A 13,624-nucleotide genomic window follows, 5' to 3' on the forward strand; every position below is an offset into this window, starting at 1 on the left:
CAAGGCTTGCTCCTTGGAAGAAAAGCTATGAGAAACTGACAGCATGTTAAAAAGCAGAGACATCACTTTGCCAACAAATGTCCACATAGTCAAAGCTATGGTTTTTTCATTAATCATGTACAGATATGACAGTTGAACCAAAAAGAAAGCTGAGCACTGAAGAATTTATGCTTTTGAACTGTGGTGCTGAAGAAGACTCTTGAGAGTCCCTTGAACAGTAAGGGGATCAAACAAGTCAATCCTAAAGGAGATCAACCCTGAATATCCATTGGAAGGACTGATGGTGAAGATAAAGCTCCAATACTTTGACCACCTGATGCAAAGAGCTGACTCTTTTCGAAAAGACCTTGATGCTAGGAAAGATTGACGGCAGGAGGAGAAAAGGGGTGACAGAGAATGAGATGGTTGGATGGTATCACTGACTCAATGGACATGAGTTTGAGCAAACTCCAGGAGATAGTGAAGGACAGGGAACCCTGGCATATTGCAGTCCATGGGGTCACAAAGAGTCATACACAACTTAGTGACTGAAAAAAAGTTGTCTTAAACCATCGCAATCTTAAAGTTGCTAAGTTAGTTTTATTTATTTATTTATTTATTTTTCTAAGTTAGTTTTATATCTGCCCTGCAGTTTCAGAGGGAATATGGATAGTGTGAGCAGCAGCTGGGGAAAAGGGAAGAGGCAGAGAAGTCACAGAGCTCATTTACACATGTCTGAGCACAGCTGATGGGGTGAGAGCCAGGTCTGGTTGGCACCGTTTACCTGACTTGAACTGCGTTGGCCACCGGGGCCAAGGGTCAGAGTCAAGGAACGAGGAACTGTGTGGCCATGGACCGTGAACTAGTTTCTGAGTGTTCTGGAAAAGGGGTCACTCTCCCAGGAAAAGGAGCTCTTTTAGTGATATGTGTTGAGGATTTCTCCCCAGTGGTTAAGAATCTGCCTGCCAATGCAGGGGACGCAGGGTTGGAGCCATGGTCTGGGAAGACCCCACATGCCTCAGAGCAACAAAGCCTGTGCCCCACAACTGCTTAAGCCCGAGTGCCTAGAGCCTGTGCTCTGCAACAACAGAAGCCACTGTAATGAGAAGACCTCGCACTGCAACTAGAGAGGAGTCCCCACTCATTGCAACTAGAGAAAGCACAGCAATGAAGACCCAGCACAGCCATTAATTAATTTTTTAAAAATACACGTTGGGGCACAAAAAGCTCAGCTGATGTCCATTGGTAAAAACAAACATGTGACTGGCAGCAAGGGAAAGGAGAGTTTGGCTGTTGGAGAAGCAACAGGGGCCTCACTCTGGGCACAGAACTTGGTGTAGCCATGGAGGCCCCAGAAACAACTGCTCGGTGGCATCTTTGAGTAGGTTTTAAGGAAGAAAGAGATCAATGAATGTGGCTGGAAATGGAGAGTAAGAGTGTGGTGAATACCATTCAGGCTAACCAAGTATGGTTGCCAGACCCAGCAAATAAAGATATAGGATGCCTAGCTTAAAATTTGGATTTCAGATAAATACTTTTTTGTTGTAAGTATATCCCATGCAATTCACAACATGTGTGCTTGCTAAGTTGCTTCAGTTATGTCCCACTCTTTGTGACCCTATGGACTATAGCCTGCCAAGGCTCCTCTGTGCATGGGATTCTTGAGGAAAGAGTACTGGAGTGGGTTGCCAGGCCCTCCTCCAGGAGATCTTCCCAACCCAGGGATCAAACCCATGTCTCTTATGTCTCCTGCATTGGCAGGCAGGTTCTTTATCAATAGCATCCCCTGGGAAGCCCTGCAACTCACAACATCAATATATAATTGAGTAAAAGCTGTTCCATTAATAAATTACATTTCTGAACATTCCAAGGTTGCCTTTCTCATTAAGACAAGGTCAGAGATTAATAGCAGTACATGATTAAACTTAAAAAGGAATTCAATTACTCATTCCTTATCCATAGCTATTTATCTTCTTTTCATTTTCCATACTTCCCCTCTCATATTCTCTTCCCTTTCCTCATTCACTCTCCCATCCTGATACAGAGCATTCTGAGAATTTAATTAGACTCTTGGAGGTGATAGGACTTAGACCATTTCTTCACATATGTGAGGATTTGATCCTGGTGGCTTCCTTGTTAAAAGTTTATTTTACCAGCATCTCCACTCACCAAAAAAATTTTTTTAATCTTTAAACCAACTATTACTAGCTTTCTGAGTCTCTGATGCATGAGAAGTCTGGGTATTCAAGACCCCACGGGACAGGACTGCCTCAGTTTAAATCTTGATGCTACCCGTTAACTCTTCACCTTAGACAATGCAATAACTCCCTCTGCCTCAGTTTCTTGTAAATTAATAGTGTCAAGCTATGAGCACTATTTTCACCTTGGGGTCTAAAGGCATTTTCCTGCAGGAAGTGCTCAGGAAACTGTGTTTATCTTATCACTAAATGCTTTACTATTGGAAAAGGACTAGAGATTTGAGCAGAGATTTTGGTTCAAGGACCTGCAGTTAAATCCTCCCTCTTTATCTCTCTCTCTTTCTTCTCCCTTGCTATTGTCATTCAGAGAGGAGTAAACTTTAATCCTACAGGCTTCCCTAAACAGCTACAAATATATTTCTCTCATTTAAGTTTAGATAAGGTGAGAAGCTCCAATACTTTGGCCACCTGAAGCGAACAACTAACTCATTGGAAAAGACCCTGATGCTAGGAAAGATTGAAGGCAAGAGGAGAAGGGGTGATGGAGCAACAGAAGATGAGATAGTTAGATAGCATCCCCGACTCAATGGACACGAATCTCAGCAAACTTCAGGAGATAGTGAAGGACAGGAAAGCCTGGTGTGCTGTAGTCCATGGGGTTGCAAAGAGTCAGACACAGCTTATAAGCTTACAGAGCTTATAGACATAATTTAGTGACTCAACAACAGCAAGGTGAGAAGTGGAAAGCTGAAAGGAAGAAGAAAGCCAGATACACTAGCAATTTCCTCACTATGATATTTAAAGGCAAGCATTTTTAATCCCATTTTATTGGCAAGGTTCAAATTGCCCAAGGCCCGGGATTAGTCATTGGCAGAAGATAAATTTACACCTAAGTGAGTGTTACTCCTGTACTACTGTTTTTCCACATCACATTCCCACCTTCTGAAAGGGAGAGTTAGTTGAATACTTTCCCTTTTTATATATCTTTTAACACAACAGTGTTTACATGAAAATGTATTAATAAATTCTCAAGGTGTCTAGATATGCCCTTAAAGAAACAGGGTAGTGAATTTTATGCCCTCTTGAAGAAGTAACTTTTGTAATGACTTTCTATTGCTGATTTGATTCCAGTAGGAAAAAAAAGGTGGGGTGGGTTTCTGTCTTGAAAAACACTTCAAGTACATTTGGCCATTGAGACATGGTCACATATGCTTCCATGGTCATAGTTTAACTTGCATTAGAGTCCATGGTTCAATATTAATATAACTGACTAACTAAAAGAGGTCATATGTTTAATACCTAACTCCATTCCATCTGAGCTAAAACCAGATGATTCTCATCATTTAAGCTCTGCCTATTTTAAAACCCACTAGTGATAAAAATGAAAATAAGTAAAATAAAATATGATAATCACCATTGTGTTCCTGGAGAAAAAGCAAACAACAAACTTAACTTCTTTTTTTCTATAAAGCCTTCTAGATCTGAGCTGGAAGTATATAACATGCACCATCCATGCAGGTAAATGTGGATTCCATGGGCTGTTTTAAACCCACAGTCAGCGGGAAACAATAAGAATCAATTCTTCAGAATAAAGAGGTAAAAACATATTGAACAGTGGCAAAATATTATCAGTTAGCTGCCTGAGCACTTGGAAAAAGATTGGGAGCCCCAGGAGTTGGAGGAAACAGACAGTGGTTGTCCTTGCTGTATTCTCATGACTCCAAAAATCAATTTTTAGTTTAGGGGAGAGTGGATACATGTACATGGCTGAGTAAATGTAAATGTCTGAGTCCCTTTGCTGTCCACCTGAAACTATCACAACATTGTTAATTAGCTATACTCCAATATAAAATCAAAAGTTTAAAAAAATAGAATTTTTATCAGAAATTTTTCTATGAAATGGGGCTTTCAGTGAACTAGTATTTGCACAGCGCTTTATCTTTCAAAGATCATTACCAATAAAAGTTATTAATCCCTTTAAAGAAAGACTCCTTTGTCTCCCACAAGTAATGGATTCCAAGAGTTAAAGGCTGAAGGAGGCTGCAAATCCAGAGCAAACTGCCCACTGCAGATTATTCAACAAGGGCTCAAGTCTGTATCTTCAGCAACTGTTCACAGAAGTTTCCTGAAGGAGTTTCTAACCTCAAGGAAGCTGCTGATTAACAAGGACTTAACCTCCCATAATTAACAGAACTTGAGAAAGTATCGAAGGGCTCTGTTTCATTCCACATAGATTCCACAAAACAACCTTTTAATCTTACGCTCATATACACGTTTCTATTTTCTTTTATTCCTTCAAAAAGTCTTCATCATATGCCTGAATGAGAGTATTCAGGTCAGAGATAATCAACTGGAATTCCTGAGGCTTCACACACTATGCCCACAGCAAGAAGAAACCAGATTAAACACTGTGCTCCCTAATGTCCTCCAGGGAACCTGTGACGGGCAGAAACTAGAAACCCAAATCATTTCCAGAGTCAGCACAATCAGTCCTTGGGTTTTCTCTGAGAGGATGGTGCAAGAGAGAATAATTCAGTACTCCTCTATCAAGTTTAATCTGTCATTTAGGCAACTCTCAACAAGTAAAATTATTCTCTCTCTTGCTCACTCGCTTGCTCGTGTGCACTCTCTCTCTCTCCCCCCCCCACTTCCTCCCTCCTTTCTTCTCATTTCTATCTGGAAAAATTAACCTCTGACATGCAGGAAATAATTGTGTTAAAAATTTTCTTTTCATGACTTCCCTGGCAATCCGGTGGTTAAGACTTCATGCTTCCACTGCAGGGAGGATGGGTTTGACCCCTGGCTGGGGTACTAAGATGCACATACCATGTCAAGAAAACAAACAACAAAAAAAATTTTTTTAAACCTTTCCTTTCATTGCCATTTTGCAGGGATAAAAGGGCAAATTTGTCCTGGAAGGAAAAACAATTTTGTCCTGATCTATGGATCTTTCCTCCCTGCTGCATGTTTGTTATTTTGCTGGCTTGCAAGACTCCAGAAGACAGGGATGATAAAGGGAGAGAGAGTGAGAACTAATCTCCAGAACATTCCTCGATGTCAGGAACGTGGGAAGGATCCATACTAGGAGTCATTTGCCAGTGTTATCGCCAAGCAGCAGTTTTCATTGATAAATGCCCATAAATAGAAATCAGGAGATAATGCTTTCAAGGTACTGAAAGATTAGACTTGCATTCTGGATCCAAGCTTGAATATTTATCAAAACAGGATCAGAGGGTTCTTTTAAAGGAGAAACAAAATTTGGAGAGCAAAAAGCTCTTTAATAATTCAATACTTCATTGACATCAGAGACGTACAATGTGCAGGATATTGAAACTGAAGGACGTATCCACCAAAAGCCAGAATGAGTTAAGTTTGTAACTTGCAATGAGGAAAAACTTTTAAGATCATATTATGAGAATTAAAGGAACAACTGAAAAAGAGAAAGACTGTGGTTGCTTTTTAAGAATATAGTGTGCTAATAAATGACAAGGTCAAAAACAAAATTCCTGCACTCTTTTTTGCTGGGAAGGACAGAATGTGTTGTTACAAGGGAACTGAAGAATAGGACAGCAGGGATGCTGGAAGAGAGTGAAGAGCTGCTCTTGATTCCAGTGAGATAAAACACAGAGATTCTGTCACAACAGAACCCATTTCTTTCTCTCTTTATAATCACAGAATATAGGAGACCCACCAAAATATGGGGAAAGACAATGTCTAGAGATTTTTTTTTTTAAGTGATTTTAAGGAACTACAGAAACCGAAGTTTGTTATTGATCTGCCATACGTTTTTGGACTTGATTACTTAACAAGATAGTACATCAGTCAGTGTCACCTTACAGACCAATATTCCTAGAGTTTGATGGGAACTTGGAGGCACTGTGATGCCCAAGTCAGCTTTGTAAGAGAAGGGAAGTTTTCCTGCTGAGGGCGATGCCCGATTTGAGCAGGAGAATGCTGCGGATGAGCCCGGTGACAGAGTCAATCATAAGAAAAGATGGCGGACGGCAGCAGGGAGATGACCGTGGTGAGGGGCCTGATGACTAATTGAAGAAAGACAATGAGGAGTATCCATGTGAAGAAAACCTGGGTTCACCCTGCTCTGGTTATGGTGGACACTGCACAGTGCCTGAATGGAGAAGTCCTGACTATCAGCTCTCTCAGCTACTGAATGTAGGGGGTGGCGGGGGAGGGGAGAGGGGGGCAGGCCATCCCTCTTCTACATAAGGCTCTCCCATGGCTATCCCTTGGATGCTTTGACTCCTACTAACCCCTCTGCCTTATCTTGCCCAGGGCCATCCTCACTCTACACCAGCCATGGAGGCCTCCTTCCTGTTCCTCAGAGAACAGGTTTCTTCATGGGGTGAGAGGTGAGGTCACACAAGGTTTTCTCTACAGTAAGGAAACAGCTCTGTGTATGTTAGATAAACACCGCGTGACTTCCCTAGAGAACAGTTAGTTTTGCTGGTGATACAGGCACTTAACCTTGGATACTGTTAACCAGGGGATGTCTTAGTTCTTCAAAAACACACCCTAATTTAAACAACAACAAGCAGGCAAAAGTGACATCGAATTTGGAGCTATAGCTTTAGGAGATTTTATACATTTCTGTTCAACTCTCTGGGGCTTTTGACCTTGGCCTTGAGAAGGACATTTCTCCAGTAGCTTGGGGCACCTCTAGCCCTGGTATAAGAAAGAGATCCACAGGCCAAACCAAACTGAAGTGGAGCTACCATGGCTTATATGCAGACCTGTGAGTATGAAAAATAAATGTTTATTGGTTTAAAAAAAAAAAAAAAGGAAAGAAAAAAGTTACCTGTAACTCCCTGCTGTGTTAATACATGTGGCTCCATTCTGGCAGCCCAAGGGTGTCCCTGAGTAGATCTCACATTCATTAACATCAACAGAGCACAGAGGGCCCTGCGTTTAGATAAAGCACAAAGTCAGGTACTACAGGTTACAAAGGCATCTGGGCCAACAGTCACACAGCATGTTCAAAGATTTACAAACAGACAGTAAAGAAGTCCTCGGTCAAACTAAATATGATACAATTAAAACTCATCTCCAGTCACCCTTCATCTATAACTCAGGTGTGGCCTAACAGAGCCAAAGAGCTCTTCATAGATCATACCAGTCACAGGAGAAGAATCCTTATGTGGACTATTCTTCATCTTACTGTGGAGCTCTGCCTAGGAATAGTCACTTAATTTCTTCTGGATGCACATGTCAGGAATGTTTTCATTATTAATAGAAAAGGGCAGGAAAATGCACAAGCTACATTAAGATTCATTTAGTTGTGCTGAGCAATTTAAATTCATGCTAGCCAGAACAGCACATAGCATCTAGTCCAGCAAATCCCCACTTAAGATGGTTCAGGATTCAATGGTGACAGAATCATGCTGGCCGCAATTTGCATCTTGGCATACCTGGTGTCATTTATTCTGACTCAGGAGACCACAGAATCCTAGAAACTTTGGACAGAGAATTAAATAGGTCTGGAGGATTCCTAGGAAACCACTGATGTTGACTCATCATCATTTTTAACCAAAGACTAGGTGACTCACCTTCCACTGTGAGGGACACATACAAAAAAAGGAATCAGGGAGGTTGAGGCAGGTTCCGCCATGCTGGCAGGGATTGCTGCTGCAAACTTTCCTGTCCAGTGTCTGGAACAAAGACAGGATGGTCAGCGAGACAGTCATACTTTCCACATTTTAGAGCAGGTGTGTACACCAAGCCACATTTTACTCCTGGTCAATTGGGCGGGGGGCGGAGTGGGGGGGGTCTTCCTCCAGACTTTAAATCCATTATGTAAATACTTCTTCCTATCAACTCTCTTGTGAGAAACCAAAAAGTGTTGACTATTATCAAGCCCTATCCATATTCCTTCTCTACTAACGTGCATTTAACCACGGATGGGTGAGGCAAAGGTGAGGGGCAAGAGTTCTCACTCTGCTCTCTGAAAAAACACTGTTCTCCTGACAAACGTATGATGGTGACAAGAGTCAAGATGTGGGTGTGGGAATCACATGGAAATTCCTATTGTACTAAGAAAATAAAACGGAAATTCCGGTTCTTTGGCTGTTGTTCTTCTCTTTGGTACCTCCAGATAAGCATTTGAAATATGATCATCTTTGCTGCCCCCACACTCCTCCCCTGGGTTAAGATGACTGAACTCTTTTTCACTCCAAGACCCTTTGTGGGAAATGTGGCCTGAGGCTTAAATACACCCTCCAGCCTCATGCTCACATGACTGCTTTCAGACCACAGTCATACACAGAGACCTGCCTTTGGCTATGGAACCTGGGGAATCCTACCCAGGTTCTAGTCAGCTACTAGTTTCCACCTTGTAAGCTTTGAAATGCCTTTGGGGCAGGGAAAACGTCTTTAGAGAGCACAAGTGATTACCCAAGGACAGCAGTCCCGTTAATTTTACCTAATGTTAGTCTAATTCTCGGTTTTAAAAATTAAAATGGGGCAAATTGGGATTTCCCTGGTGGTCCAGAGGCTAAGACTCTGCACTCCCTATGCAAGGGGCCCGTGTTTGATCCCTGGTCAGGGAACTAGATCCCACATGCTGCAACTAAGAGCTGGCTTCAACTATAATAAAAGATCCCATGTTTTGCAGCTAGGACCCAGTGCCAAATAAATAAATAATTTTTTAAAAATATTAAAAAAAATAAAAAAATAAAATGGGGCAAATTATTCTTTACATTTTTGAAAAATATTTGGTGAAATATTTGATTTTCTCAGAGAGAAAATCAAGTATGTTCCCCCTGTTTGCAGATGAAGCTGAGAGCAGAGAATGCCAAGCTGACCATGTGGAGCAAAGCCCATTCTCTCTCCACCTTTGTGATAAGTCAGGTGCCCATAGATTTGGGGGTCTCCTTCTGGACTCTGTGTTCTTTCATTTTTCTGTCTATGTCTGTGCCAGTACCACAATTAGTCCTGTTCATCAAAGGACACTGCTAAGAAAATCAACCACAAACTCATTTGAGGTTTTTCTGGCATGTAAGACAACATTGTCTGGGGATTAAAAACTCAGAAACCCGTGGGGAGCCAGCAGTAAATAGTCAGTGAGCAGTCAGGAGAAAGACAGTTGGAAACTATGGGACTTCAGGCATCCAAAGGCATGAAGGCGTTTCTACTCCAGAGTCACTGAAAACTCTTCCTGGGGGGGATGGGCAGAGGGAGGCCAGTCCCAGTTAACTGGACTATGGCCTCCAGTTCTTGACCTTTGGCAGGAATAAACACTCTTGTTTGTCTTGCTCATTTTCATTTATTCAACTACTCTCTAAAAAGACAAAGGCAGAAAGAGCAATTTCTTATCAAAGCCAGGAAAAGGAATATGTAAACTTGTCCACCAAAATTGAAACAACAGAATGGAGGACATTTGAAGAATAATCAAAAACAGATCAAGAATATGAGAGCAGGGACTCTGAACCTGGAATCCTCTTACTTTTAGTCATTAAAATATGGGGACTTTCTATGCATTTCTCTGTGTGGAAGGTTATGGCTCCCTTGAAAGTCTTAAAAATATCAGCTCCCTACAAAAGGGATAAGAAGTCTAAAATTACAAGGACTAGTTTACAAGCATGCAGTAAAGTTATGGATGGTTTATTCTAAGAAATTGTTCAAATTTAATCACCAGCAGATATACTTTTAAGAAGGTCTGGAATATTCTGAGATACAGCCTAGACTCTAAGTTTAATGTTAGAGAAAATGTGAGCCTTTTGTAAACTGAGTCCTGGATGCCAGAATAAGCAACTTGGGTGGTCACTAGCTGACCAGCTCCAGCACACTTAAGCCTGACATTACATGATTAAAAAAGTGATAGCCAAAGAGGAAGAGCACATGGACAGCTGAACTGAGAGTCAGAGGACTTCACATGCTCAGTGAGCTTCATCTCTCTGAGACTCACTTTCCTCATGTGTCCTGGGAAGCATGACGTGTGATGAGAATTAAATGAACTTACTTACAAATCAGAAAATAAACTCACAGATGAAGAAAACAATCTTATGGTTACCAGGAGGGAAATATGGGAGATTAAGGATTGACATATACACACTGTTATCAATATATATAAAATAGATAGCTAATAAAGACCTACTGTATAGCACAGAGAACTCCACTCAATACTCTGCAATGGCCTAAATGGGAAAAGAATCTAAAAAAGAGTGTATATATATATATATATATGTATATATACATACATACAACTGATTCACCTTTGCTGTAGGGCAGGAACTAACAACAATGTAAATCAACTACTCGCCAATAAGAAAACTGGTTTTGATTGTGAGAAGAATTAAATTAGGGGAAGAGCAAAGCCCTTGATATTGATCATCCATCCACCTTAAGGATTCCAGCTCTATCTGGACTTCCCTGGTGGCTCAGTGGTAGAGGATCTGCCTGCCATTGCAGGACACACAGATTCGATCCCTGGTCTGGGAAGATTCCCACATGCCACACACCATGGTACATGGGCAGCTAAGCCCATGTGCCATGACTTCTGAAGCCCTCACACCCTAGAGCCCTAGCTCTGCAACAAGAGAAGCCATCAAAGTGAGCAGTCTGCACACCACAACCAGAGAGTAGCCCCCAGCTCCTTGCAAACAGAGAAAAGCCCAGGCAGCAACGAAGACCCAGCACAGCCAAAATAAATAAATAAATGAAATTTTAAAAAGAAGAATACCAGCTCCTTCAGTGATTCTAGTGTATTTTCAGTGAAAGATGTTGGCTATCTAGTAGTTATAGGACTTACCTGCTGTAAGTTTTGGAATTTTCTCTCAAGAGCCACAAGCTAGCAGTGGGGAAAAGAAAACATCCATTAGCTGGTTCAAAGGCACATCCTATGCCACGTTACTCTGTTACCTATTTTCCTAGTACCTTCACTTTATCTGTCTGTTCCTTGTCTAATTGCCTTTCCCCTCCTCTTTTCTCTGCCCTCCAGGCTTCCCTTCCTTCCTTCTCTCTTCCATTGCATGGATTTTTTTTAAAAAAAGAAGTATAACACAATGATAAGTTGATTCATTGACTGACTGTATATGGTGACCCTGGGAATTTTCCTGAGCGACGGTGACCCATCCACCTCATCAATAAGGAGGTGGCTATCAGAACGTGAGCAGAGCCAACTTATGCCACAAGCTCTTGTCACAGGATTTCCAACCTCTGCTCATCACACCTCTACCTCCTCCATTAGGGCTGGGTCATTTAACCAAAAAGTCCATAATTATAACACTACATTTTTAAGGAGGATACAAAATTGGTATATCTTCTGCAAAATGATTACTTACAAAGTTGTATTAAGGAGAACCCATTTGTCCCAAGGATATGGATGTCAGACTTACCTTGGAATCAAGCTGATGGATTTGATTAGAAATATTTTGAGGCAGACCGACTATACTTCTTTTTAAGTTTGTAATATCATCTTTGTTTTTCTGGATCTGATTTTTTTAAAAAAGGAGAAGAAAATGAAGGGAGAAGAGAAGGAGGAAGAGAATGTTAGTGAAAAAATTATGTCTATAAGAATAAAATCTTTAAATTTGGATAGTATTCTATTTCAAGCCCTAAGACCTTGTCATTATTATTTAAAAAAAAAAAAAAAACCAACACAGAACAATGCCATGTATAATAAACATCAGACTAAAATAGCCATGGCATAATTCCACTTACCCGTTCAGTAATAAGGTATCAAGGAATCTTCTGTTTCATTTTTTTCCCATAATAATAGTTTAGAATGCTTTTTAAGAGGCCTGACTTGGAAGGAGACTGTTTGGGTTTTAAATCTTGGCTCAGCCATTTAATGTATGTCCTTGGATACATTGCTGAGCTGCTGTAGGGAGGGTTCCTCTATCTGCCTTACAGATGGGGTAGCCATAAAGCCGGCCTCATAGGCAGCCATGAGGGTTAGATGAGATAATACACATAAAGTGCTGAGCACAGCACAGAGTCCATAATGAGCTCTAAATGCTAGCTCCTAACATGATGACCAATAGACCTGTGTGACGTAACAAACGATGAGCTCTGAAAACATTCAGTAAAGCAGGAGAGAGGATTACTGGCCAATTCTGTTCTGTGGCAAAAATAAACTGATGACATCTACACCTTTCTGTGGTCCCCCTCCATCCTTGGTCCCCTTGTGAAGAAGCCCCAGTATCACCCTCTGCACCTTCTCTGGGCTGGAGTACATAAGTCCACCCAGTGAGCCACTTCCTGCGAGTGCTATGTCCCGTACCCAACATTAACCCCAGGGACTCCCTACAGAGTTGTTTTACCTCAATCATGTTCCCTGAGCTCAAGAGAGTACAGATTAACATAGGCCTTTTCAGTATGAATAAACAAAACTACTTCAGTATGTTTCCAGTGTATTACCTGATGGAAACACTCGCCGACATCCTCATCATTTAATTTAATTCTCCCCAGGGATCCAGTTCTAAATTCAATGTTTTGAGCTGATCCAGTAAGAAACACCAAGTTTCCCCTCTCTGCAGTCATTCGAGGCCTACATAATCCAAGCCAGAGAATGCATCAGTAATTATCACATGCAGTTTTTTAAGTCTAGAGAACAAAGTTTCTCATTCAATAGCTAGGGACTGCATACATCTTTGCTTTGTGGTCATCTCAGCTGAATTCTCCCTGCTCACTTGTCATTTCTTTCTTTGCAAATTTCCTGGACATGCCTCCTAGTAACTGCATACCTGCCTAATTTGCCAAGTGATAAATGAAGAGTTTGTGTATAAAAAGGTACATGCATACATCAATCCAACTGTTTTTCCCTACTTGTTTTTAGTATCACCTTTTTTCTTTAGAAAAATTATACCTTCGCTTATCTGGTTATTTGTGAAAACTGATGAGGAACCACCCAAGTCCATCAGCAGAAATGACCCATGTGTGTACTTACTGTTGGAGGTCAATATTTCTTTTTTGTCTCTGCAGTGCAAGTCCTCCATCTTCACTGTATGATGCCGCAAACATCAATAAAATAACCAGACTCACAAGAAAAAGTGAGGACATGTTCCTCACCAGCCTCCTGGGTCGTCAGGAAGGAGGGAGGCCGCTCTCCCAGCCGAGTGTGGGAGTCCAGAGAACCAAGCCTGGCAGGTATACTTTGACCTGTGGATTGTTCTACACTTTTCAGTCCTTTCTTCTTTGCCCTGGAAGCCTAGGTTATTTTTTTCTTCCTGAGGGATGTAAATGATCTTAGATCTTCAATACTCTTCAACTTGTGAGAGGTCAAAATCTACCTCTCAGTGATGCACAACTTAATCATTACCTATTTGACCTTTGAAACAGTAGCAAATGGCTTTGGAAACATCCACTAAAACACTCCTTGCTTAAGAAGTAACTGGCTTTCAACAAATGCTATTGGGAACTGTTGGATATCCACACGGAAAAGAATGAAGTTGGACCCAGTCTTTAGATTATATAGAAAAAAATAATACAAAATG

At 41.2% G+C, this 13,624-nt stretch overlaps 1 protein-coding gene across 3 annotated transcripts in view; it reads right to left on the reverse strand.

Moving 5' to 3' along the window:
- CUBN (cubilin) overlaps nucleotides 1–13,624 on the reverse strand; it is a 281,074-nt gene that overhangs the window by 245,044 nt on the left and 22,406 nt on the right. For 2 of the 3 annotated variants that reach the window (XM_043478782.1, XM_043478781.1), the window contains 5 exons: nucleotides 12,549–12,678; nucleotides 11,525–11,620; nucleotides 10,939–10,977; nucleotides 7,739–7,840; nucleotides 6,991–7,094 (listed from right to left, as the gene is read on the reverse strand). In XM_043478782.1, coding sequence (XP_043334717.1) covers nucleotides 6,991–7,094; nucleotides 7,739–7,840; nucleotides 10,939–10,977; nucleotides 11,525–11,620; nucleotides 12,549–12,671 — 464 coding nt within the window. In that variant the 5' untranslated portion in view covers nucleotides 12,672–12,678. Of the gene's footprint in view, nucleotides 1–6,990; nucleotides 7,095–7,738; nucleotides 7,841–10,938; nucleotides 10,978–11,524; nucleotides 11,621–12,548; nucleotides 12,679–13,077; nucleotide 13,624 lie in introns of those variants that run through there. The other variant, XM_043478780.1, reaches the window with a different exon arrangement.

Source organism: Cervus canadensis, chromosome 10 (assembly GCF_019320065.1).
Source record: "Cervus canadensis isolate Bull #8, Minnesota chromosome 10, ASM1932006v1, whole genome shotgun sequence".
Classification (NCBI taxonomy): Eukaryota; Metazoa; Chordata; class Mammalia; order Artiodactyla; family Cervidae; genus Cervus; species Cervus canadensis.